Source organism: Colius striatus, chromosome 1 (assembly GCF_028858725.1).
Source record: "Colius striatus isolate bColStr4 chromosome 1, bColStr4.1.hap1, whole genome shotgun sequence".
NCBI classification, from domain to species: Eukaryota; Metazoa; Chordata; class Aves; order Coliiformes; family Coliidae; genus Colius; species Colius striatus.
In genome coordinates, this window is record NC_084759.1 from 43,153,324 (window position 1) to 43,180,485 (window position 27,162).

At 36.0% G+C, this 27,162-nt stretch overlaps 1 protein-coding gene across 17 annotated transcripts in view; it reads right to left on the minus strand.

Annotated features, from left to right (window-relative positions):
• Positions 1-27,162, minus strand: part of MYCBP2 (MYC binding protein 2) — a 186,516-nt gene that overhangs the window by 16,623 nt on the left and 142,731 nt on the right. For 12 of the 17 annotated variants that reach the window (XM_061995807.1, XM_061995793.1, XM_061995769.1 and 9 more), the window contains 17 exons: positions 20,458-22,101; positions 19,029-19,198; positions 18,037-18,281; positions 17,184-17,351; positions 15,388-15,545; positions 14,772-14,971; positions 13,510-13,659; positions 11,806-11,966; positions 11,035-11,191; positions 10,195-10,419; positions 9,341-9,406; positions 6,822-7,061; positions 6,589-6,687; positions 5,536-5,616; positions 4,135-4,401; positions 1,109-1,392; positions 744-840 (listed from right to left, as the gene is read on the minus strand). In XM_061995807.1, coding sequence (XP_061851791.1) covers positions 744-840; positions 1,109-1,392; positions 4,135-4,401; positions 5,536-5,616; positions 6,589-6,687; positions 6,822-7,061; positions 9,341-9,406; positions 10,195-10,419; positions 11,035-11,191; positions 11,806-11,966; positions 13,510-13,659; positions 14,772-14,971; positions 15,388-15,545; positions 17,184-17,351; positions 18,037-18,281; positions 19,029-19,198; positions 20,458-22,101 — 4,412 coding nt within the window. The remainder of the gene's footprint in view (positions 1-743; positions 841-1,108; positions 1,393-4,134; positions 4,402-5,535; positions 5,617-6,588; positions 6,688-6,821; positions 7,062-9,340; positions 9,407-10,194; positions 10,420-11,034; positions 11,192-11,805; positions 11,967-13,509; positions 13,660-14,771; positions 14,972-15,387; positions 15,546-17,183; positions 17,352-18,036; positions 18,282-19,028; positions 19,199-20,457; positions 22,102-27,162) is intronic. The other 5 variants (XM_061995798.1, XM_061995833.1, XM_061995711.1 and 2 more) reach the window with 2 other exon arrangements.

The window sequence follows — 27,162 nt, forward strand, 5'->3', positions numbered from 1 at the left end:
AGAAAATAGGACTCTAAAGCTGAACACACTGAAACAGCTTTCAAAGGGTTGTATCACAGAGGAAAATCTGGATCATTCAGAGTACACCTCACTGAGATAGGTACAAAGTTAAGGAAAATAAAAACAACCTCCCAACTAAACTCCTGTCTCTTACACATATACAAAAGCTTTTTTGATAATTTTGTTTCCGGTAAATAGCTGAAACACTTTTCATCAAATCCTTCTACCAAAAAACTTGTCTGAAGCAGATACAACTGTACAAAACTTCAGCCCAGATGGTTGAAGTAATATACAACTTTAAACATAGATTTCAGTAAGACTGAGAAGTCAGATCTTAACATGAAGTCTTAAACAAAAAAGGCCACATACAAAATCTACATACCCTTCTGTCACAACAACACTGTTACCTTACTCCATGACACTTTTTACTTCTCAACTGGAGTTCTGAGTGCTCAAGATTTAAAAAAATCAGACTTCAAAATTAATAATGTAGAAAATAATACACAATTATTTTTTACTACTTAACTTTCTGGTACAAGTGACTTATTTAAAAGCTCATTTCACAGATTTCTGTTTAGCTACTCCCAGGCCTCGACTCTACCTAGAACACTGTACTTTCTTCTTGAGACCAACTCACATGTAACAACTTAATGCTAACTGTGGTAGAAAGTAATGAAAAAGTGTAATCTGCATTATGAGAAATACTTTAATATCCTCCACACATTTAAAGATCAGAGACTTACTGCTGCCATGTCTTTAATGAGTTTAATAATGATCTCTGAAATCTGTGTAGGTGTTGAACCCTTCATCCACCAATGGCTTTCACCACGCCGAATGTAGCTGCAAAGGAACATATGGTAATACATGACATTAATCCAAGTAATTAGTTACTGCTTGTAAAAATCCACTACAAAGAAACAGTGCAGGTATTCCGCATATGGTAGGTTGTGGTTTCAGTTTTTAATAAAACTCACTAATAACATGACTCATACTGTCAAGGAATTATATCAATTTTTCCGTTTGTAAAAGAAAGACTATAAAAGACAACATAACTGACTTCAAAGACTGTGCCTTTAGCTTGAGAATATATGCATATTTTTAAACAAACCTGGAATTGAAGATCATTGGAAGTGTGACTGTAGTAACTCCTTTTCCTGCAGTAGTGCCAGCTGTCCCTGTTATAGTAGTTCCTTTGGCTTTTAGCTGTACAGTGAGAGCTTTGGCAATGCATCCCAAAAACATGTCTAAGATACCCAGTTTGTTCCAATCTCCCTTTTCTGTCGAGTGAATGATATCACTGATATCTGCTGGTGGGAGAGACTTCACTCCTATAATACTAGCCAGGCGACTAGGGGTGACCTCAGGCAAAACACGCCTTAGTAATGATGTTACCTGGAGAAGAAAAATCAGAATGTCACAATTCTTACCAAGACAGATGGAGTTTTCAAGCAAAAATCAAATAAAGCCTTTCTTCTTCTTCACAAGTCATTTCAGTAAGAAGGACTGAATCTACTTTCTGTGATTAAATCACTCATGTAAGAAATTCTGTAAGGTTTCTATCTTGTTTTGAAGTGTTTATTAACGTACCCAGTGAGACAAGGCTGAAGAGCCCAGAACCAATCTCTCACTCAAACAATACTTAGCCTTCATGTAATAATAAAAATATGCTTTGTACTGGACTTGTATAACAATAGTGATACAGATGTTTGTACAACTCTGGTTTGCTTGCACATTACAGACTGATACCTATTTTGCACATAATCTTTAGAAATCAGAATCTCTGTGGTAGAACTGCTAGAGACGCTTCTGAAAACAAAGAACTTGCCTCAAGGTACTGAGGTACTCTTTTCCCTCTCCTTCGGTTTTCCCTGTGATATTCTAATTTTTAAAAGGAAACCTGTGCCAATCGCTCTGGATCTAACAGGGGCTGTTTTGAAATTATACGCTTCAACCTTACCAGCTGGTGGAACTGGGGTTGAAATTGGCTCTATCATGCAAAATTGGGTCCAAATCAGAATGTATGAAAGCTTAAATAGTTAATATTTCATATCTAGTTTCTAAAGCCTTCAATGTTTTCTCTTGAAAGACTGTTTACATTTTAAGAAAAAAACCCAGTATTTTGCATATCTGCAGCATCTCAGAATTAATAAGTGGGGCAGTATCTGCCTCCAGGCAAGATGAGATGTGACACTGTGATAGAATTTTCAGAAAACTGGAACAAGTAGAGACATAAAATCTTCTGAAACAAGAACTGAAAATCTACCCAGACAAGGCCTACTGGCTAGCAACAAAGTTAGTGCATGAACCGTACTCAACCAAGTATTTTATATGTCTATATATTTGTTATCTTACATGCATGTAAATACATATATACTCAGACAGAGAATATTCAAGCTCAGAAAGAGATATTAAAGCACTGCCTGAGGATACCAAGAATAGAAAGGGATTGTCTAGTTCCACACTTACAGTATGAGTGCAAGACAAAAATGCTAAGGACTCAAGCCAGATCACTAACGGACACTGCTAGTTAAAAACCTCTCATCTTACTTATACAGAGACTACATAGGCATTATATATGCGTAATATGAAATACCCAAACACTACCAGATTTTCAGGTCCTGTCCATTTGAGAGGCTTTTCAGTCATGCTCTGCATTTCATTCAAGGTCTAATTTCCAACAGTGAAGCCTCTGCTTCATCTGTTGTGACATTTTATCAAGATAGTCGTTAGCAATACCAGAATTGTAGCTGTTACTATGCCTTGGGATAAAATTAAAAGGGCAAGAATTAACTACGGCCTCCTCGAATCATGCAAATATTTACCAACATTTGGAATATATGCAACATACAAATGGAAGTAACTGTGTAGTGCTCTCAGACTCTTTTCCCTAGAATGAAGCAGCATGAGCCCTTATTCTTATTTGCAGTATATAAATAAACCAGCTTTTAAACTTCATACATTTGGAAAATGAGAAATTAATAGCTCTGATGTTAAAAAGGAGCACCTCTCGTTCCTGCAAATATATGTAATAATTCTGGATGATGTTGTCCTTTATAAACAAAGGAGACATATGCAATACCTGGACCTTAAGAAGGGTCTTTTATGGAATGCAATACATAACATTAAATATACATACTGCTAGTCACAAGGCAACGTCCACTTCAGAATCTGAACCTTCATCTTAAAAAAGACTTCTTAAATCATTGTGACAAAAAGGAAACACATGAAAAACTGAATATATGTAACAGGACATGGATGAACCTGTTGAAGACTTGAACAACCAGGCTACTGTGAAGAGTCACTGAATACTGTGAAGTTTAGATTCACGGAAGAATCCTTTGCAACATCACTCCAAAATGAGGGCTGTGTGCTTACATAAAAGACCGCCACTAGGACACATAGAATGACTAATTGCTGTTGCACATCCTGCTTCATTTCAGTCACAACTCTGCCAAGCAAACCATATGTCCCTTTGACACATGGTTTGAAAAAGCAATTTACCCTGCCCTATTCAAAATCCTTCAGGATATAGACAAGAAAGGTGAAGAGTGATATTACTCAAAGGCACTTGAGAATAGTTTGTGGATTCAGGTTCATGATGTTTATGAAGCAATTTTGGGTTCCTATACCTCAGCTCTACCTCCTGGAGGCAAAGCATTACAACCTCACTCAGAAGTGAGTTTGTTTTGATTTTGTAACTGTAGCCTTCACTGTTTTTTACACTGTTTGTGCCTCCTACAAGTGCTTCTTTTTTTAATTCAGTCAAATTATGGTGGTGTTGGAATGTATATATTTTATAATTATAACCTTATGCATGTATTATAAATTATAATGAGGTTGTGATTTTAACCTGTGATTTGTTTTCAAAGGTTCAGAAATTTCTGTTTGCCCTCTCTTCATAACTGCAGTAACAAAATGAGTTGCTTCAATTACAGTTATTCCCTACATGGAATTCACGGATGACTTGAGTATGAATGGGAAAACATTTTTGAAGTGAAACTGCAAAACAACACTTCACCAAAAAAGTAAGTTCTAGTAGATTTTGTAGTATCACAGATAGAGTAACAGGACGTTGAAGAGTTGTTTTGTAGGAGTAGATAGACAAGAGATAGACAAGGAAGAGCTACCACTCACCTGTCTCTGCACCCTGGGAGAAGCAGTGTGCAGCAAGGAGAAGAGGTCCTGTAGCAGGGTGAGCTGCTGGGCCAGGTACTGCCGGCCCACATTGGAGCCACTGAGCGCCAGCACCATGGAGAGCAGCTCGAAGCAGTAGGCGTCGGAGGCAGCATCCTCCTCGTTGGGCTGGGAGTTGGCGTTCTCTCTGCTGGAGATGGCGTGCTCCCACTCCTCCCGCACGCGTGTGGCCTCCATTCGAATGGCCTGCACGATGTGGGCACACACCTACACGGGCAGAATCCCAACATGTAACCACTCTTACCAGCTGTCAGTGGGGAAGAACTTGTTTCATGTGCCTTCACATAGAAAGCCTGTGAAATTTAGCCTGTGCTTCAATTAATGTTCAACATAAATTCAGATGATGAATAAAACTTAAAGATTAAATTCTTCAGTATTAAAATTGAGATTTACTGCTGAAATTGTTCATCCTCATCCTTGAAAAAAATCATTTAATATATCTTTAATTGTAGTTCCTGCCTTTTAGTTTGCCTTCTACATCAAATTGAGGTTGGAAAAAAACTATACACACACACACCAACAACCCCTAAAAAATACATCTACTCAAAACCCACAAAAGAAAAGGACTTATTAAAATACTTAGTTTCTTCTTCAGTCTATTATTCAGGAAGCTTACAAATTTTATAAACCATGTTTTTCATTTTACCAACATCATGTTAAAAAGCGTATTTATGAGACTTTTAAAGTTTTCTAAGATGTGTTTCAAAAAAAGTTGATTCTGCACAACTTACTAATCTAACAAACTTCAAAATGGACTCAATCTCTCGTGTATTACTGTGGGAAATTGTTAGCAATGTTGGTCTCATAACAGGTGCAATAAAGGTGCTTTAGTTGGTACATTAAAAAAAAAAAATCAGTATTCCAAAGAAAAAGAAAAACATGATCTAACAGAATCACAGAATCTTAAGGATTGGAAGGGACCTCGAAAGATCACCTAGTCCAACTCCCAACTACTGCTTTATATTTAGAAAAACAAAGATAAGAAAATTACAAACCCAAACTTTCACTGACTGCAGGATGTAGTAATTTATGAATCTATCTACTGATTACTTTTTTAGGATTAAATTTCATCAAGCAAATACTTTTTGAAGATAGAAATGGGGAGAAAATCTAGTAAGTCTAATAAGGTAGGGGTTTATATAATCTTAAAAAGGATCTTTTCAGTGTCAGTTTCAGTGAATTTTTCATATAAAACACACTATTTAAAATGTAAATAAAAATACAGTGATCATTATAAAGAACTGAAACTGTCAAATAGAAAGTTCTACAGTCACTGAAAATGAGCATATTTATTACAACAAACAAATATTTAACCCTCAAAGCATTTCAGAATGAACAAACCTGCTTCTGCAAATTTGTCAGTTTGCTCCGGCTGAATATGATCCCTACCATGTGCTCCTTCAGGTCTGCATCTGATGTTGCCTTCACAAAAAACATTAAATATTACATCAAGAATTTAGTACTAGGTCAATAGTTTCAAGAACACTTCCTAACTACTGTAGCAACTAACAAGGTAGATCAACAAACCGTGGTTTTAAAGTTTGTAGTTTTTTGTTACAGAGAACGAAGATATATAAGTAAGATCAATTTAACTACAGTTAAATAAACACCTCTTAGGTGTATTTACTTTATTTCTAAGGGGAAATTTGAGCATGAAGTAAAATAAAAAAAGAAATAAGCAAAACACGTGTAGTATAGTTATCTGAGATCCAGTCTCTTCATGTACAACCACTAAGTCTTTGCAAAGCACTGCATGGAATATACTTTACAGTTTATATATTTCACACTAAAAGGAACAGGGAATACATAATTAAGTTACCACACAGCAGATGTGAAAAAACTACTTGTATAAATTAATTAATTTAGTCACGAAATTTATTGCCACAAGATACTGGGTAGAGTAAATCCAAAGTATCATCTGAAAAAATTAAGTTTCATTGAGGACAGCTCAATTTTGGCTATTAAATATGACAGTCCAGATACAGTGACCTTTTGAGGTACACATATTAAACTAATCCTTGTTGGAAGACAGAAGAGTACACCAGGTAACAAGATACTCTTTCTAAAAAAATACTTTTTCTCTAAACATCAGCAGAGGCTCTCAAGGCACAAGACAATAGGCAAGAAGAACTTTCAGGCTGATACTGCGAGTGTTAAATACTTCTGTAATTGCAGGCATTATCTGTGCCTTAATTGCTATGATGTTTCCATTAAAAATGTATTATGCAATTAAAATTTACTATTTAAAATTAATAACTTAAAAAAAGTGCAATTGTGACATTTTACTTCTGTTTTGATCTGAAAATTATGCAGTGTGAGGCACAGGACAAATACTCAAAACCATCCTGGATCACTTTTTCAGCAAAGTATTATCGATAGAATACAAATAAATACATTGTGTACTTTTTCTTCTCCTTCTGGGGAAGACAACAGAGCTTTTTCTTCTTGTTCTGGGGTTGGCTCAGCATCCCCGGAAATGAGTTTTCCAAACACCTGGAAGACAGTAACAATTAGCTTATCTCCAATATAAACTTGTGCAGATGTGACATTTTACATTAAAGCATAAAGCACTCAAAGTCCACAATTCAAAGTAACTTTCACCACATAACACATCATTAAAATCCCACCTGGGATGTAATAAGTCTGAATACTCGCAGCGTCTCAGATTCACAGTTTCTTTGTTGAGCTACACTTGCAGAAATTTGTCCTGCTATTTTAATGCTTTCACCATCTTTCCATCCAAGAATCTTCACTTGTCGAACTCTTAATGTGTTCTCTGGACCCTTCAATTCAATTTTGATGATGTGATTATCACCTCCAGGAAGTTCACTTGTTACCCAGCCAATATGTCTTGAATCCAAGTCTACCTATTAAGCAGGAATATAAAGATGGGAACTGACATTACATCAAACAAAATGTCACTGACCTCTGAACCAAACTCATCATATACCATTGGAACTAATACAGTATTTGCTGTGACATTTTCACTCTGAACTGCAAGACTCAGGCACTTTATACGCGTATTCCACTTTGTGATTTCAGATGAAGATTTCTCTAACTGAAGTACAATTACATATACTCACTTACTGTCTTTAAAGTCTACTAAAAGCAGGGGGCTATCTATACCTTTTATACTCTAGGCAACAGTTCATGTATTCAAAAAATGTTGAATTAATATTTGCTCTCTACTTTTAATTTTTAAAAAAAATTGCCATAATTTAACTGAAACTATAACACACTGTTACCAGTACTTAAGTTATTCCATCCCAATTCATATAAACACCTATAAAAGGAATCTTATTTTTGTGGAAGTCAATGTCTAATATCCTTATCAAGAGGTGAAGGGCTTCATAGTTGTAAGAGATGGATGAACTATGGAAAATGATTTTAAAATAAATTCTGATTTTTAAAAAAGAGTGTAATTAATATTGTATGATCTCAGTTGTGATATCACTGCTGGAAGATAAAAACTGATAGGGTGCAGTGCCTCACGCAACTGCTCAGAGCAACCTAAGTGGGCCTAAATTACACTTGTCCCTGAGCCAAGCGAGCCCTCTCTCCTATCCATGGGGCCCAAAGGCTCATTTGTAATCAATATAATGCTTTTTCTTTCCCATTTCTACATTAATTCTCATGGTCTGCATTGAATTATGCTGCAGCAGACAGGACTGACTTTTTTAATATCAAGAGAGAGTGTATGCATGAGTTGCTAGGATAGGGTATGTGTGTTGGCATTATCAGAAAACAGGAAAAAAACTCATTGGAAAAGTGTCAGAGGACTGTTCTGCAAGGAGAGAGTAAAGTGGAATCAAGTCTGGTGGGTGTCAGGAGGTTGGGACATCCCTTTTTTCTATAGTACCTAGCAATAGGACAAAGGGTAATGGGATGAAGCTGGAAAACAAAAGGTTCCACTTAAACTTAAGGAAAAACTATTTCACTGTGAGTGTGAAGGAGCAGTGGCACAGGCTGCCCAGAGGGGTTGTGGAGTCTCCTTCCTTGGAGGTCTTCAAGACCTGCCTGGACATGTTCCTATGCGACCTGATCTAGGTGAACCTGCTTCTGCAGGGGAGTTGGACTAGATGATCTCTAAAGGTCCCTTCCAACCCCTACCATTCTATGAAGTCTTGCTCGTCTTCTGGAAGCAAAGTATCCCTGGAAAAATGCCCGAGCACTGTGTTTGGGCAGGCAGAAACAATGCCAAGGAGTGAGCTAAGAAGCTGTATGAATGATCCAGCTCTGCCACAGCTTTATTTAGCTGGATAGGTAGACACACCAAGTCAATATTCTCACAAACAAACAAAAAATCCTCCAAGGAAGGAGGAGGTGTCTCCATCTGTATTTTCTATCTACATATACTGACAAAGAACAAATACATTAAGTTTGTGTCTGCCTACATATACGTGCACTCACACTTCACTGTTTAGTACTAGTCCACTGTAAAAAAGTTTGGTTTCTTGAGATATGGTAACATCTTTTGGAGAGGTACCTTTGCCTTAAATGCTCTTTGAGGGTAAGAGGTAGAGAAAAGTAAACCATTCCTCTGTAGTAATAAAATACTACTTCTTTAAGAATTTTATTACTGATTGTTGATACTCCAAATAATAACAGTTTGGGCCTCAAATGGTAACTGTCTGCTTGAAACCTTAAATATCTTTGGTGATCAGTGTCAAAATACAAAACATCACTCACTGTGTGAAAACCATGCATTTATCATCTGACTTAGCAACAGAAGTAGCAAAGACTGACTATCACTCTTAACTTGAGTTTCCCGGCAGAAGTCCTCAGCTACCTGAAGCTGAGAAACTGAACTGAAAAGGGTAAAATGGGTGCTGTAAATCTGTACTAGATCATGCAACTAAATCCAACCTGGGTTGAGGGTAAACAGTTTTTCTCTTCAGTGTTCTGCTTCTCACTCTTAATCTGCATTTCTCTAATCAAAATGATTCTGTGAAGCAGACACAAGGCAATGACAGAGCAACACTAAGAAGCCAAGTGTCAGAATCTCTTAACAACATGTAAAGCAACTATTTTGGGTATATTCTGATATAAATACCCCTAAAAGAAACCAAAGAGTTTGTTAGCCTTCCCCTCTATGTAGGCAAAAAATGATAGCAATTTTTCCACGTAAACTATTAAAAATGTTTACCTGCTTTATTCTGCAGAGATCTTCTACTGCCTTGCCAGTTAGGAAGGTCATTGAAGTTACTTTGTTCTGCAACGGACAGGAAAATAAGAAAAAAACCACTTCAACTGAGGACCATTCTGACTATTTATTCCATATTAAGTGAGTACATACATGACAAGTTGTTTCATCATGAAAATAAATTTAAGTGAACAAAACCAAAGACAAATAATTCCAAAGCCCAGCTTTAAATAAATACATAAATTTGCTCCTTGTATGAAAATCTGTAGCTGAGATGAACATCTACTTTGTAATATTACTGTACAGGTCAATAAACATAAATGTAGTAAATGGAAAGGTTTTCTCTTTCTGGAAAGGTGATAAGAGTTCTGAGATACTCAACTATGGCTTATCACTGCACCATCACGATAGATCAAGTTACTTAAACAAATCATGTTAGAATTTTCCTATATTTAACAATTCTGTGTTTTACCAAGTATTATTACACTGTGTAAGACAAACTGAGGTGAAAAGGTAGAAATTTTGAGGTGGGACATAGTGGGCAGTTGTACTTGGTGGTAATCAGAAGTCTAGAAAATAGCTTATGTTTCATGAAACCTTTATTTAAACATGTCACTAAGAATTAAGTTTCCCAGTCTCAGGTTTATGTAAACTGCAAATTCAGTTCAACTGGTCTCATCACTTTAAGTACTGCTTTCAAAATCACAGGTGTTAGAAACTTTACTTTGAAATATGAGCTTCTGAAGTAGAATTACAAACTCAACTGGACAAAGAAACAGTGTGTCTTGACTGAAGAACATATATAACTTTGACTATGCACCTTCAATGAGACACATTGAATTTCACTTTCCTCTTACCCCAAGATCTCTGGAATTGTCTACATGGACACACACATAACGTGCATTGATTCCTTTTACACAGTTAATTGTGATGTTTTTAGTTTTGTTTTTATCTTCATCCCCCGACTCCCAGAACGTTTCTGTAGATCCATCTGTTAAGCTACCAATCATGGCAGGTCGACTTGATGTTTTAATGTCAACAATGCTGGTTAGGTCTTTTAGACAAACCACTATACATAGTTCCTGTGAAAAGAAATGAGACTATTTACAATATTTGAAACCAAGTCCAAATACAAGTGTTACTTAAAATCATACAGGAATACACTCATCAAATTAAAGAAAGAGATATTTATTGGTTCAAAAGATTCAGCCCTGTGAACCGAAGGAAGCTTTAACAGCTAACAGCAGAATATTAGCAAATACCTCAATGTATTAACAAATGGAAGAAAACACTTTAGAGATACTCACTAGGAGTACTAACTTGTGTTCTTCAGAATCATAGGAAAAAAAAAAGATATAAGCAATTAAGAACTGTATGCATGTAGTATTTAAAAAATTAACTAACTCAATGAAATCCAAGTAATTCACTAAATGAACTGTAAGAGATCTCCAAACATTTTACTAGCAAACAAGCACTTACAAGCAATGCCCCAAAATTTAGATTTGAGTGATACACAGGCTAAGGGACAACAGTGGAACCTGTAAAGCTAAATATGAGAACTTGAGTATCAGCAACTAAGAGACATTCAAGGAAACATGACATTGAAATAAGAGATTATTTAATTCAAACAGGATGCTTGCAAGAAGTGGAGGCAATTCACAATTGACCTCTGCTTTTGAGAGAGGTGTAATACTCGCCTGATTCATGACTTCAAAACCAGACTGAATACTGATACTAAAACTCTCTTCACTGTCTCCATCGTCAGATTTAGACAAAATATTGTTGATATGATGAAAAACATTGCTCTGGTGCAGGAACTGGTGATCAGATTGTTTGAATTTGAGACTCCAGCACCTGAAAACACATTTAGTGAATTTTGACATTTTTGAATACTAGTGAAGATACATAACCTATCAGGAAAGCTACTAAAATCATTTTTGTTTCTCCAATTTTTTTTTTAGAAACCTCAAATTTCAGCAGGCTCTTAAGTATTTCTATGCATCATTTTAGAAGAAGGCAGGAGTAAACTTTGCTATAGAATTAACACTGAATAGAATCATTATTGTTCAATCTGTATCTTTGAGACAGATACACAGGAAAAAATTCAAATAGTTTAAAGATACTATTCAGATGACAATATTTCTAAGCAAAAGCTATATTAGACTATCAGGCACACAGACACAGATACTACCATATTATCCAATAATATGTATTTTTTCCTGGTGGATACAGCACAAAACATAAAAGTAAATGCATTTTTTCTCTACAATGTCTTTTATACTAGTACTTACATGTATAAGCACACACATTTTTTACATATATCTTTCCTATGCACAAGGATACATATGCTCCTTCACACACAGGCACATAAAGTTCTTTCAAAATTCCTACCTATAATTGCAAAATCTTTTAAGCTACAATGTTAAAATGTTTCCAGACTTTTAAGAACTTTCCTTAATTATGCTTACCTTAAGGCCATTTGCTGTAATGCACTGCCACTGGGAAGAGACATCATAAGGTCAGAGATTGTCTGGAGAAGGCGATGAAAAGTGTGCGGTAACGGGTGAGCTGCTTCACCAGCAATCACTATATCTGATAGAGGATGTTCACAGACTCTTGTATCTTTCTCCTATGATGTAAAGCAATTTATTATCTTGATAACAGTCTTTCACACAAAAAGGTTAAAGAAAAACATTTATGGTATGTGGTTTAAGAATAACTGCAACAATCCTGAATGTGAACTTCAAAGCAGCTCTTGCCAGAGAATTTTTGCAATAACAAGTTACACCAAACAGGGAATTTGTGAAGTATACTGTATAGTAACACATATTTCTCACGATTTAAAGATGTGAAACATTACATTGCAATAATCTTAAAACAAACAAACCAGAAAAAAACCCAATATTCCACTTGTTAATAACTCTTTTGAACATTAAAAACCAGCCCTAACAAAGCTGCTAATTAAGCTAAGGTTATCAGCTGTTTTATTTCTTTAAAGCTGTGAAAATGATTCTTAGTTAAGGTGTGTCAGTATCTTAACAGCTGTGCATTGAGAGCAGTGGGTACAAAGGCAGTGGCAGAGGACCAAAGAGGACAGGGGCTAGCAAGATGTGTCAGCAGGAAGAGAAGCAGAGAAAGAGAAGCTGGTTTTGGTTATGATAACCCATACCAGAGGGCAAGGAAAGACTCATCTGTGAAGGACACAAACTTTCCTCTGTGGCTTTTCTAAAAGAAAATCTAATCCTGCTTAAACCAGAGAACTCAGTTGCACAAACAAACCATCACTGACATCCAAAGCCAGATTCAAACTTACTATTTCAAAACCATTAAATTATCTATGTGTATTCTTGCAAGATTTCCCATGGATCTTGACTGCTTGAATGCTCATAAATGCTATGGTATCAGCTGAAAAGAATTTTAGGCACATGATTATCTAGACAACCATCATCAAACCAGGTTATTCTCTCTTTTCCTGGAGGACATAATGTGGTAAAGTATACTCAGAATATTAAGTAGGAAGCACAAGATGAGGGTCAGTCTCTTCTCTACAGTAACAAATCGTGGTAGACAAGGGGAAATGGCCTCAAGTTGCACCAGGAGAGGGTTGTTAAGCATTGGAACGGGCTGCCCAGGGAGGTGCTGGAGTCACCATCCCTAGAGAAATTCAAAAGACATGTGGATGATGTCCTGAGGGACATGGTAGTGTGAGGTTAGCGGTTGGACTTGAAGATCCGAAAGGTCTTTTCCAATTGTAATGACTCCATGACAATTATTCAGGAGAAGTTCAAAGCCTAGGTATTCCCCTTCCTCCCAAGGATCTTGATAGATAGCATCCTGCTCCACCTCCCCGCCATCTCCTCTGCAGCTTAGTAGTTCTTGCATTTTGTTTTGCCTTAGCAAGGACATAGCCCTTCAACCTGCATCTTACGCTTTATATCATTTATGCTTCTAGATTCCCATTTCCTGTTTTTACAGAATTCATCAACAGGATTTACCACTCTCTCCCAGTATATTAAAAGAATACGTAAAAATATTTGGCATAAGGAAATGAATTCCACCTGTGGAAAAGCACCAAACTTCCTTGCATTTAGTACACTGTGTACGTACATTTCTAAATTGACCACAAAAATCAACAAACACACTGTATTTATGAAAGGAATGATGAACCTCACTTGTTCTGCATTCTCTTTATTTGATTTATTTTCCTCATCCTCCTCTTCTTCAGGTTCTACAGGTGCAGGTGTCAGGGAAGCCACAAAATGCCATAAAATATCATGAAGAGAAGTTGTCTGAATGACATTACAAAGAAGCCAGTTGAAAGCCTAAAATAAAATACACACAAGAAGTCATCCATTGGTTAAGCAAACCTGGAGTAAGACCATTTCTTAAACCATTTATTTAAGGAGGTGCACTGATGTTTTTGGCATCAATAATGCAGAGGTCCTCAAGTAGCTAAACCAGTTTATTAAAATGACACCTATATTACAGGGGACAGCAAAGTAATTCACAAACACCATATAAAAAAAAAAAAGTTATTTGAATAAAGCTGTAAGAGTAAAAAAGAGTAAGTTTTTATGTATTTTCGGAGATTATAGAATGAAGTGGCAGCACTCATTATTTGAATTGGTTAATAAAACAAAGATCCATTTTTAATGATAAGAACTCTAGGTTGAGATTTGGTTTCCTTGTTTGGTGTCTGCCATTGACTGAATTAAAACAATTCAGCCACAATTCAACACACTGGGTAAAAAAGGGTTTTTAAAAACTGTAGCATTCTTATCACAGAATGATGGAATGGTAGGGGTTGGAAGAGACCTTTAGAGATCATCTAGTCCAACCCCTCTGTAGAAGCAGGTCCTAAAAGCTGCAATATTTCTGATGTTTGGAAATTTTACTCAAAGCTTTGCTGAAATAAAAAAGAAAAAAGGCCTCAATGAGGATTAATCCTGCAGCTTTTACTGAAGTAACTGATCTTTAATGGATCTTTTAGTTGCTCATTTGCTATCGCCGTAACACAGGTAACATTCACCCATCTAAGAAGAAAGTTGTAAAATACCTAGATGTTACCAGCACCAAAGTAATTCTAAAGAAAGAATAGTCAGTCCAATTTTTGAAAAAGGAAGGGCTGGTAAGATAACACCAGGGAGATACTAAGCAAATGAGGAGAAAGCAGTATGTATAGAATTGATCTCTGCAAGCTTTAACAATATTATTATATCAGAGATTTTCTAAACAACAGATGTACGATCGAAAATTTACATTCATTTTGTATTCAGAACTTTTAGAGTTAATAAGACAAGTAAATGAACTTTTAGAATATGTGTACTGCACATCACAAAATATTTTGTTCTTCGATCTGTACAAAAACTCTTCATATCTAAGGATTTACAAATATCTTATTTTAACCATACAAGATCCATTAGTATGTTAATACCTCCATGGCAAAGACCCGGCAAGCAGATTTCCGTAAGGCTTGTTTCATTGCTATTTCAAGTCCTTCCAGATCATGATGCTGGATTACAAAAGCCAATACTGGCCACTGGAAATTTCTCTCTCCTTTGGAAAGAGAGCTGTGGGCGGAGATTAACCGAGAAAGTTCAGGAGATGGATGTCTCAGGAGAGAGGACCCCACTTCTATGTAAAAGCATAAAGATATGCATATATTAGATTCTTTTACAGGTACAGTAAAAATAAAGCAATATGAAACTTTAGAACTGATATTTTTGTTCATTTTTTTCTATGAGAAAAGTGTGTTAAAAAAGCAATGTGGAAAAAATGATGCTTCAACTAAGAAAGAAAACATCACCTTAACTTTTAAATCAAGTACAGAAACGCATCACAAATTTCAGAACTGCAGTAATTCCTGAGCTGTTTTTAGGCCAATCCTGTGCAGATTAACAAACAACTAATGCTTATTAACAAATAGAAATATTTGTTAATTACATGTATTTATATAAAAAAAAAGTATTTGTCTAAGTTTCCAAGAAGAAATGCAAATCTTGTGCCATATCTGTGAATATTTTTTCCCTGCTTCTGATGTCTGCTCTTACCTGCATCTCCACTGTTGACTCGTCTCCTAGGGATTGCCTTCACACGTGCTGGCAAAATTGAGTGCTGTTTGTCATATTCTGATGCAACCACTGAATATGATCTTTGAAAGACCGTTCGCTTCGCAAGGTCCGTATCTGTTATTGGACTGGTTTCCAAGCTACAAAGAAATCAGTGAAGTTATAGATCCATTGATGACTATACAGAGCATACCAAAATTACAGATGAATATTAAAGACACACACATTTCATAATGACAGTGCTACTACTGCATGAAAGTTTGTCTTATGTACCTAATAACTACTTAAATGCTGGAAAAGAAGGAACACATACTAGAATTACACGTGGTGAAAAAGCAGGCACGTGCTTTATAAACAAATGCAATGAAGTACATGGTTAAATTACAAGATTTTAAGTACTTTTTAGAGTATGTAAACATTCAAATTATGCCTGAAGTTTCTGACCAAATTTGACCTAAGGATGCAAGTGAAAACAGCTATGAAGTGAATTCTTAATATGCAAGTCAACTGAAACGTAGAACTTTATGTCAAGTAAAGATTTCTAATATCATTACCCCTAAAGTCAATTTCCAATTGCTATAGCTATGCCTCTGACATGTTTTACTCCTTACCTCAGTGGGCTTCTTAAAGTCTGCAGAACTCCCAGCTTATGCTGTCCCTGTAGGCCTCAGGAGACCATGATGTCCACAGTTTTAATAAAGGAATATACCAATAGGAGGCACTCTTAAGGAGTTTTGTTAGAAAAGTTCTATTTCTGAAAAGACTACATTGCAGATTGTAGTATTCCAATAAACTGATTTTGCAGTCAGTATAAAATATAACAGATTGAAATAAAAATAGATTAAAAGAAAGTTTTGCCTTCATTATATCCCTACTGTAATATGAGGAATCATTGCTTGATATCTGAAAACACTGAGCATTTAAGTAATAGTAAGAGCTTTCTTTTCCCCTGGTAAAACAGAAATGCCGTAATTGCTTCCATTAGATCACAGTAAGCTTAATGAGATAAGAAACTGGCTTAACCTGACAGAAACCATCTAGCACTCCTGGTCCTAGATGGAATTAAGCTGTCATTTCTTCAGTGACCTTTTAACTTCCCACACAAAGACATTTGCTTTGAAAAATGTAAGGTAATGAAATTCCCTCCTGTTCAAACTTCTCTTTAAAATGAAATCCTGAAAGGAAGAAAACAGCTACTTTGTTTCAAAAAGGTCAGGTGTGTTAAAGAATAGGAATACACAGAAAAAAAATCGCTACATTTTCAAGGAGTTCCCAACAGCTATGATCCTTCGACCACTGCTCTTAAGATCACTTCTTCAGTTCTGGAGAATCCAGATCATATTTGTGTCTAAAGGGAAATAAGTAGGCCTGGAATAAGGACTATGGATAAATTTTCCTGAGGTATGCTAAAAGTCCTTATCAACTTCTGAACAATTTATTTTTTCCATATTTATGTTGTAAATGCAAGATCTTTCTAGAGAGAAGCAACTGGTTTGCATTACAGCAGCAAGTTTCAAATCTGATTTGCAAACTTGCATTGCTAGTGGTTGAAGATACACTTGATATGCTATGATTCACTGAAGATATTTTTCTAACTGCAGGCTCATATGTTTTTTGCTTGTTTGCTGCCATTTCAGAGTCTGATTTGGGCTGATCTGATACTTCAACTGGTTAATTACTGCAATATTTTCTTTTCTTCTCATTTTTTTCTTCTTTTAATTGGTGTTATGCTAATGCTTTAGCATTTTTATGTAGTACCTAGAATTACAAGGAAGTACCTTGGGGGCATAGATTTCATGTTACTCTCTGGCTCTTCAAAGACATTAGGGCTTGCATCAGGAGTAACTGAGATGTACGGTGCAGGTACTGAAGTTGAGCGCAGGTACCTCATCTCATCCTGGAAGAGGTTGTCATCCTGGTAGCCAACGAAATTTTCATGGTGATGCCTACATCAAATTAGATTTTTAAATTAGGATTAAGGATTACAGGTTTCTGAAACATACACAGAAGTTCTTCGTCCAATACATTAATCCAGTCAACACTGTTCATTTACTACTCACATAATGCATTTAAACTGGTTGTGACTTGCAAATGTTAGTGGAAAATATAATGGCATTTTCAGCCAACAGGGAGTGAGAACCACCCTCTGTTCTCTTTCAGTATTTTCCTTAGGTATTTCCATTATGTATTTCAGGCCCAATGTCTATCCATCATAGACGTGGGACACTACAGTGAAATCTACTCAGCAATACCAAACAAGCACAAGTCTTCTGGTTTCCTTCCTTCTATTTTTAACTGTGAAGAGAGAAAAGTAGCACGTATGTCTGCTGCTAACACGCTAAGTTAAATTCTTCAAGAAATTCTAAATTCTTTCAACAGAACCAGAACTCTTGTTAAAAAATATTTAATATGCAAAAGCTACTCAGGGTATACCTGACCCTTAGATCAAATACCATCTCAGAAATTGAATAAGGTCATGGAAATGGAAGAGAAAGAAGAACAAAGATCATAAAGAATTAGGAAAATACACATCTTTTTTCTATGCAAGTTTTAATTTAGTTTATGCACATATTTTTATCCAACACCGTAAACAGTTATTAAAATCAATATTCCTAAACTTCCTTTAATTACCTTGCTAAAGTCTGTAGATAGAGACATGGCATCTTAATGGGAAAGTCTTCAGAAATTCCTTCTTTGACACTGGGAAGTTGTGATTGGAATGCCTTTGCAGGGTGATAGCACAGGATACTAGGCTCAGCAGCACTACTCAGCGACAGTAAATACAGTGCATTGGCTTTAATCACTTGATGAGCTTCCATAGTTGGCAAGGCACGAGGAGTTTTAACTTGCATTGGTTTTCTCCTAGACTGTTTGATCTAGAGAAATTACAAAAAGATATATTTAAATGATGTTTCACCATAGGAAAAGTTGACAATGTCACTTCTATTACAAAATAGCACTTCTACTATTTGCATAGCTTTGTAATCTTTGACCAAATAGCTGAAAGTTTGAATGTTTTTCTCAGGATGAATTTTGTGTGCAAAAACATTCCTACAAATTTAGTTTGATAAATAAAGCTAATTTAGCATTGTTCTGCATATTTTAAAACCTCAACATATTTGTATATGTTAGCAAAAATTTGGAATTGGTCACAGACAACCGGTATAAAAACACCACCTTTTGTAATATTCCCATCAACAATTACTCTAGTTGGCCCGGTGTTCAGCATCTATATCTAATGATCCCTATGTTTAAGATCATTAAAGAAACTACAAATATATAAAGTTAAAGCAGTACTGGTATTTCAGTAAGCAAATAAAACAAAGTCAATAAAATGACATTTAAAAAGAAATAAGGTACTACATTCAATGTTGCAGTTATATTGGGATAAAAAATAAAATCATAAACTTGAAAATACTACCATCTGAAGGGAAGAAATCTCATCAGAAGTAATTAGAAAAATTTCTATCTTCTTATTTCTAACCTATCAATGACATAAGTGGATATTCCAAAACCTTCCAAAATTCAGAAATTCCAATTTTTTTAAACTCGCTTTATCTCATTTTCAAGTGGTGGACATGGTATTATCAAGCAGATAGCCAGAGAAACAGAAATGGATATACCTTTTCTCTTGCTGCTGCTTGCTTTTCGCGGAGGTATTTTTCTCTGCATCGATCGCAAACCAAATACCAAGTGCTTCCCCCGATACCACCATCACCACAATTACCAGCCCATCCTCCACAAAAGTGCCCAATGCTGTTATAACCTTGGCCACCTGCATAACGGCCGCAACCTATATCAGGACAGGAGATTAAAATCAGTTATTTCAAAAGGATTATGATAATATTATTTATTACTACAAAAGAAGGAAAGAGAGGGGGAAGGAGGATGTCTTTTCCCAGCCTTTCTTCTTTTCTGTATCTCTGAGCTTATTAAAAAGCAAGGTGCATGTCCATGTTTCCCACCAGTATCCAGAGAATCCAAGCATTCTGTAGTTTTCAAGTATTTATGATGAACTCGTGCAGAGCATCAACAGCTCTCTTTTCAGACATCTAAGTGACGGTAAGCTCAGTGTTATGTTAGTCAACATTATCTATAATTTCATAAAGCCAAAAAGCTTACCCTGGCTAATAGAACTTAAGAGGGAGCAAAGAGCATTCCGTTGCTCATTATTGTTTCTCAGAAAGATTCTGGGCATTGGTAATTGCTGAATAATAGGGCTCCTTAATTTTGCCTTAACTTACAGTTTCATAGTGATAGAAACAGCACATACAACATCAGCCTGAACTTCAGTAACTGACAAAACAATTAGGTATGTTTACAAGCTAGAAAACACAGAATTCATTTTGTCATTAGCAAGGTGATTTATTACTAGCTAATATATGTAGCTAATCCCTTCTACTAGTGATCTGTCTTCTACAGAAAACACAACTTACTTATATTTTGAATTCAGTTAGCTAGCTAAGATAATGCCTATCTAGCATTAATTTCCTATAATTAAACAAAGCTCCCAAAAAATTCAAGGATCTGCACAGAGACACAACATAACAGACTTGGTCGGGTTGTATTTTACAACACAAACTGTCTAGACGCAAACTAGATTTGGGTTTTAAGATACTTTTAAACCAAAAACATCAAGTCAGTGATTTTGTACTATCCTCAGTAGAACAGCAATCGAAAAACTTTTGGCAACACAGAACTGTTTTAACAGATCTCAGATTTTTTATTTCTAATTTTTTTCAAGTCCTAAAGTGTAACGAACGGCATATTTCTGAAGAGCTATGATAAAGTCAGCTCATTATTTTCACCTTGTTTTAAACAACTTTCTTCATCATCTTTGAAAGCTTAAATCCAGAACTGCTTGAAATTCCTTACAAATTATTTACACGTTGGTACGTGTCTCTTAGTTTGGATTATGTAGTGAACTGTGTTAAAATGCTGGACAAGACAGTCTGACATGTTTTTCATAACAGCAACTAATACCCAAACAATATCCATGTGCAACATATTTTACAGATGGACATGGGAATGAAAAAAAATATGTAATCTTACCTGGATGAGCTTGTCTCATGTGGTAAGTCACTGGATATGGATGAGATTCTCCACACAACTCGCATATGGTGTCTTTTTCAGGTCCTCCCACTGCAAGCTGGGCCATCTCACCAAAGAGATTTCCTCTTGGTCTAATCTCAATCTTCTCTTTTTTCTTTTTCTCTTTTTTGGTCTTCTTGTTATCTTTGTCACTTTCTTTCTTCTTTAACACTGCACAAGAACCAGGACTTGGAAAAATCATATTTTGGGAAGCTGCTTTAATAGTTGCTAAAGAAATATCTTCCCAGAAAGCCACCAAGTGCTGCAGTGTTAACGGAAGAGGAGACTTGGATTTCATTGTGTGATGGCTGGATGTTTCAAAGGAGGTAGTTTCAGTTTTTCCATCCTCACACTTTTCATGTAGAGGTGGTTCTTTTAACATTGACAGGACTTTGTTTTTATTGATGCTACCCATTTTAGATATATCTGGTCCATGAGGTGAGATGTTGAACATGTTAAGAGCAGATGATATTTCCAATGAATGTCTATTTTTCAACTTGGTTTCTTTTTCCTCTGCAGGCTGCTGAGTAAGACTGTTTCGTATTGGGGCATGCTCTTTGGATAGTTCTGGATTAAACTTCAAAAAAGATGAACAAGCCATAGCATCATGAACTATACCCTCATGCCAAAGAAATGCAGCAAATACAGCTCTAGCACATTCTGCAACGGAAGGTGACATTGCTTGCTTGGCAGGCTCTACAGGCTTGGAGCCATCTCCTTTGAAAAGAAAGCTGGTTTTTTCCTTCTTGGGTCTCGTGTGCCTACCAGCACATTTACGACTCACTTTTGGAGATGCTCTCATGTCTTGCTCATCTTTCAGTGGTGCTTTTCCTATGCTGAAATGAACTTTATTAGAAGCATCATCTAGACTTCTGAACTCTGTGTTGTCTTCGCAGGTACTATCTGTAATGCTGTTAGTCTTTAAAGTACTTGAAGTACATACTTCAACTACCTCACTGTGGAGATTTTCTTGTACAACATGAGGGGAAGGAGCTCTATTTTCAGTTTCTGTAACAGGTTTTCCATCTTTTGCAATAACTTTAGGTTTGGGTGAAGTGGACCTCCCCCTTAAGGGTTCAGTTAGCGGTACTTTCTTTTTGCGAAGGGTATCTGGATCTAACGTGTAAGAATCAGATTTGGAGCGCTCTCGAGGAGGATCAAGCTTTGTTTTTACAGGGGATGAAGCTTTCTGAGGTAGAGTTTTGTCTTGGGGCGATGAGGATCGTGGAGAACTAGCACCAGATCTAACGGTTGTAAGTGTCTTTGTCTTTGGAGAAGATGACCGAGTTCCTGGCCCTGGAGATTCAGCTCTCAGACCAGTAGTTGTTCTTCCATCAGTTTTTAGTGTTTGCAAAGTGTTATGATTTGGAGACAAAGACCTGCTGTGAGAGTCTGACCGCAGCTTTGCAGCATCTGATTTCAGCATAAGAGATTCACTGGCAGACAAACCATCTGTGTTCCTAGGTTTCTTCTGATCAGCAGCAGCTCTGTTCGTTCTCACGTCAAGCTTGGGTGACCTGCTGTCAGCTCTGTGTTTTGATGACATATCTGATTTCCCTGCTGGAGAAATTGGTCTAGCAGCTCCTGTGAAATTCATTCGGTCACCTGTTTAGTATATGTTATAATTAAATTATTATAGTTTGACTGTGATACCTTTAATAATACACAACAAGGATTAAAGACTTGAACATGAGATAAAAATCTAAACACATGCTTCTGTTCACATCAAACCAAAAGGGAATACAAAGGGAATTTTTTGCCCCTAGAATACTTTTTTTCAGCACATTTTTTCTCAAAGGAATCTTCTATCTTAAGGATACATAGAAACAAGCCTTAGGAAACGTTTACAGAGAAAACACTGCTATGGTGGTAACAAAAGGCACAGTTCATTATTTCCACAAAACACTAGTAAAGAAGCACAATTTACATCTTTAGTTTAAATGCCAGGAGTTTAGATCTAAATTTATCACAGTTGCAACAAAAAGCATGGATCATTTTTTCTCTCTATGTGTGTAAGCCTAACTGCAAGACACTTGCATAAAGATCAAACATATTACCAGATCTATTTTCTTTAATCTCAGAAGTCAGGAAACATAGTAAGTAAATACAGCTGTAAGGCAAACTGAGTAAGAGGCCTTCAAATATGCTTAAAACAATCCACATTGATAATCTGAGGTATCCACCTTCTTAAGATTGCAAGCAGTCAGAACACAACCTACTTAAAACCCCACCTTTTTCAACCACTAAGCTGACTGAAACCATTATGGACCATCAACTGAGGTCCATGCTATCCTTTTATTTTGCTGCACTAAGTTACTGTTCCTATGTACAATGGCCCTGTGCACACATTAATCAGCAGAACTGTAAAAATGATGGGTAGCTTAACACAAATATAGACAGAAAAAATACATGCAAGTAAATAGCTCAGTCTTTCTTGTCCAATATCATTTTGAAAACTAAGACAAGCAATGTTGAAGTTACTGGAAGCAATGCAGCAGTTGTGAATTAAATATAACCGTCTCAAAGCATTACAATGCAAAGCCTTGAATGTATATTTAAGTTCTTCTCATTTGAATGGGTTTTCCTTAGTTAAATGTGAAGTTTCTCTAGTAAATCTTGTAGAGTTAGGACACAGTACTTCAGATTATTTTATTTTTCTAGACACTTAAAAGATCATTTCCAGTCATCTGGGCACATTTTTGTGGCAACAACTATTTGTTAAAAAATAAAGTTTCAACTGATCAGACAATACTTGCAAATTTGGACTGTGAAATCTAATGGGAACAGATGGGATAAGCACTCATCATTATCCAGTACCTTTAGTATTTATTTAAAACATGGGAAATCTGTGTTTACTTTCTTCTGCTTTATGGGATCTGAACCAACTTCTTTCAGTTCTCAATCATGAAGCCTATGCTAGAAAATATATAGAAGCACAAAGTGATCTCAGTTTTTCCTACTGTTACCTTCCCCAATACAAAAATATATGTATTTTTTTGAGTAAAGTCTAGCTCCAGCTGTTTGCTCAGGTTACAAAACTATTCCTACTATTTTGCTACCTCCATTATTTAAGCAGCTTATAATAAAACAAACAGCAACAGGAAAAAGTTAAAAATATCAGTATCAGATTATTTAACAAGCTTGAAGGTTAGGGTCCCCTCCTGCCTTTCCAGGTCATAGGACATGGTAGAGTTAATATTTGGAGATAATATTTCTCCAGGCAGAGAAGTAGTATTTTGTCTATATTCAGGAACAATATGCCAAATACAAAGAGCAGAATATAATGAGAACATCTCAAATGTCATCAAAATAAATTCCGAGAGTCTAACCTGCCTTTACTGTTTTTTTCTTTTAAGTTCTATAATTATTTTGGCAGGGGGGGAAGGGGAAAAGGAAGAAATAGCATGGTACATCATATGGTTTATGAAATGATTGTTACTGCTAACAGAAAAAACTAAAAAGCTTCTTAAATATCAGTCGAAGCATTTTGCTCATGCCAGCTCAGGTATTCACCAGTTCTACCGACAAGCTATTCTGCCTAATTTGTGATATATGAGTTCAGAAACCTTAAGTTACAATCACTTTATACACACTTTTCCCAGAAACAAACAAATGAAAAGATGAATTTAAAGGCCTGCCAGATGAGAATGTACTTTACATAGAACCTTTTACAGAATTCCTCATACAGTAAAAAATAGTAAAAAGCTGACAATAGTCCTCAGAGAGGACAAAAAACGTTGGAAGCCATTCAGCAATGCAGTGAATTAAAAAGATATGCATGATACTGACTATCAAGCAGGAAAATATTCTAGAGTAAAACTGCTTATGAAAGGCATAGCTGAACAGTAGCTTCCAGCAATAAACAATACTGTATGTTTTTTAAAAAAGGTTTGGATTTGTACGTATTCAGGTAAATAACCCTAATTAGCACTCTTAACTATCAGGACAAAAAAACCCAAAACCCCAAAATGAAAAAAAGGCATAATCATGTAGTAAACTGCTTTATCTGTAAACAAAAAACCTCCCCATCTATATATTTTTTTCCCCTTTCTGCATTTTGTTTGCCTGTTGCTCAAAAGCAGATGTTATTACATTAGACTAACAATCATCTTCCTGTTTATAAAGGAGAAAGAGATCTCTGGATCACTTATGAAGCTGCTGCAACTCAGGAAGGCAACATGGAAGGGTTGTATTGGAAGAGCTCCTAACAAATGGCAAACTTGAACATATATTTTCAAAATATCATTTTATTAAGTGAATTAAATGAAAATGAATGGAAGGATAAAAAAAAAAACAGTTTCAGTGTAAAAATCTGAATAACCTTTCTTGTGTTGGCATGCATACCCACCCTTCAGTTTGAGAGAGAGAGATGAAATAGCAGAGGCAGGCCCAGCTACATCACTAGTTTTGTAAATACGCTCACGAGAAGCATGGCAGCAGGATGGAGTTTCTACAGTGGAAAACAGTTGCACAGAAGCAGCACAGATTCAATGGAAAAAGCATTAAAGGTAACAGGCATTGCAAATGACATGCATGTCCTTTATTAAGTATTCTGAATTATTTGTTTAGACTCTTATATTAATTTAAAATGAGAGTTACTTCAAAATATTTTCCCTGATATAAATTTAAAAAAAGAAAATATATTCTGTGATGTCACATGTTAGTTGCCAGGATCTAAAATGGACATGTGTAGACAAACCAATAAGATTTGCGTTTTATTACAAAAACCACCAGCATCTAGTTTTGAATTGAACTCTGTTTTGAAATATTACTTTTTCATCTGTAAATTCAGAGGTTATTGATTTATTATTGCAATATGGCCTTCCAGATGACCAATTCTAATTCTCACATATTTTTGAGAAAATTAGACAATGTCCAGATTGCACTGGAAAGCCTCACCAATCACTGAAAAGAACAAAGAAAACTACATTAAACCCATCAAAATGGGTTTTTCAAATCTGAATGCACCTCTGATGTTTTGAAAACCTTCACATAATGTGAACTTTAGTTTCTCAACACTACTGAGATATAACTAGAAGAGTTTATATAACTAGAAATCTTCACAAACTCCACTTCATGAATGCACATTTACACTCCATTCTTTCATTCTATGCCTGAGAAGTTACATTTCATAATGTTGTTATCCGGTTTATGTTGAACAATGTACTACTACTCAATCACTTCAAGGGGACTCTGGGAAAAAGAGAATGAGTTTCCCACAATCTCCTTACTCCCTTGGTGAACAATGAATGTCTAGTCAGGATATCTGGTCAGCCAGAGAGATCATATTTTTGGTCAGGATTCCTTCTTTTTGAAAGGCCCTCAGACTACAAAGACTTGACATGCAAAATACGCATGGTCTGTCCCATGTCATGTTCTGATGTGAGAATGTATTTTTAGTCAGTGTCTTTCCTTCCACATGGAAATAGCTCCATCTGGAAAAGCCACACACCATGGAGACATAAGAGACGGTTCAATTCTTGTGGCAGGATGCAGTCCTCCAATGGCCGTGGCTACTTCCTCAGAAAGCACATCAACTGGGCCACATTAGTTGTTTTTAAACATACTCTAAAACAAACTGGTAAAATGTCTGTCAAGTGGAGACAAGTTACAGTTTCTTCCAAAACGACACTGCTTTTCTGCATGGTGATGAAGGAAAGCACTGACCTGCTTTTGCTCTTTTGGCTAAGCAAATAATGCATTTCTTTTTCATTCACTCTTACTGATATGGAAGCTATGATAGGGCTGTTTGAGCACTGCAATCAGTGTATCTTTTTTCACATCCTGAACATGTCAAATGCCATTGTGACAGCTGGACAAGACTTTTTCTTTCAGGAGTAAAAGTAGATACTGAAGTCAACAATGACTTGAATATTAAGTTTTAAAAAGGAAGAAAAGTATTAGATCCTGTTATAGTAGAAGAATGAGTGAATGAATGAAAGCAAAATCTGAAACCCAGGATTATTAGAAAAATACTAGCAATGTTCTTTACCTGAAGGTAGGTTTTGCAGCACTAACACTTGAACAACCTAAGTTTATTAATAGAGAGAAGGATTCCTGTGCTAGAAGGGTAGCTAAAAGTGATTCTATAATTTTACAGTTTGCAACTACAGTTTTTTAAGAGGTAATAAACCAAATTTATTTCTAAAATAGAACTTGACAATTTGTCCTCTTGCTCCAAATTTTACCATGCCAGTCATCCCTGAGATGCGTTTTAATTGACCTGAACAAATGTCTCCTTCATACATATCTTTGATTATCGAATCTGTACAGCCTAGGGTATGAAACTTTTTAACTGATTAGCTCAAATTTTCAGGAATGATGCTTCAGCAATATGTAGCATCTGAAAACAACAGATAAACCAATACTCTGGCTGCTCTCCCTTTCATTTTACTGAAAACACTACTGAGAAGGGTTATGTGCTCCATATGTGTGCTAGTCTTCTGGATCCACTCTATAGTTTGGGAAAAGTAGACAGAAGCACTGCAGGCAAGGCCAGTGGTTCTAAACGCTCTGTAACTGGCACCTAGAAAGGAAAGGAACAAAACCAAAAAGAAGTGGTAGCACAACACTGAAGGGACGCATCAAGGAACTCCTGGCATGAATGATAGGGGCTGATCATATATATCTGGTGGGACCATATGTTGGGGCTGTAGCTCCACAGAA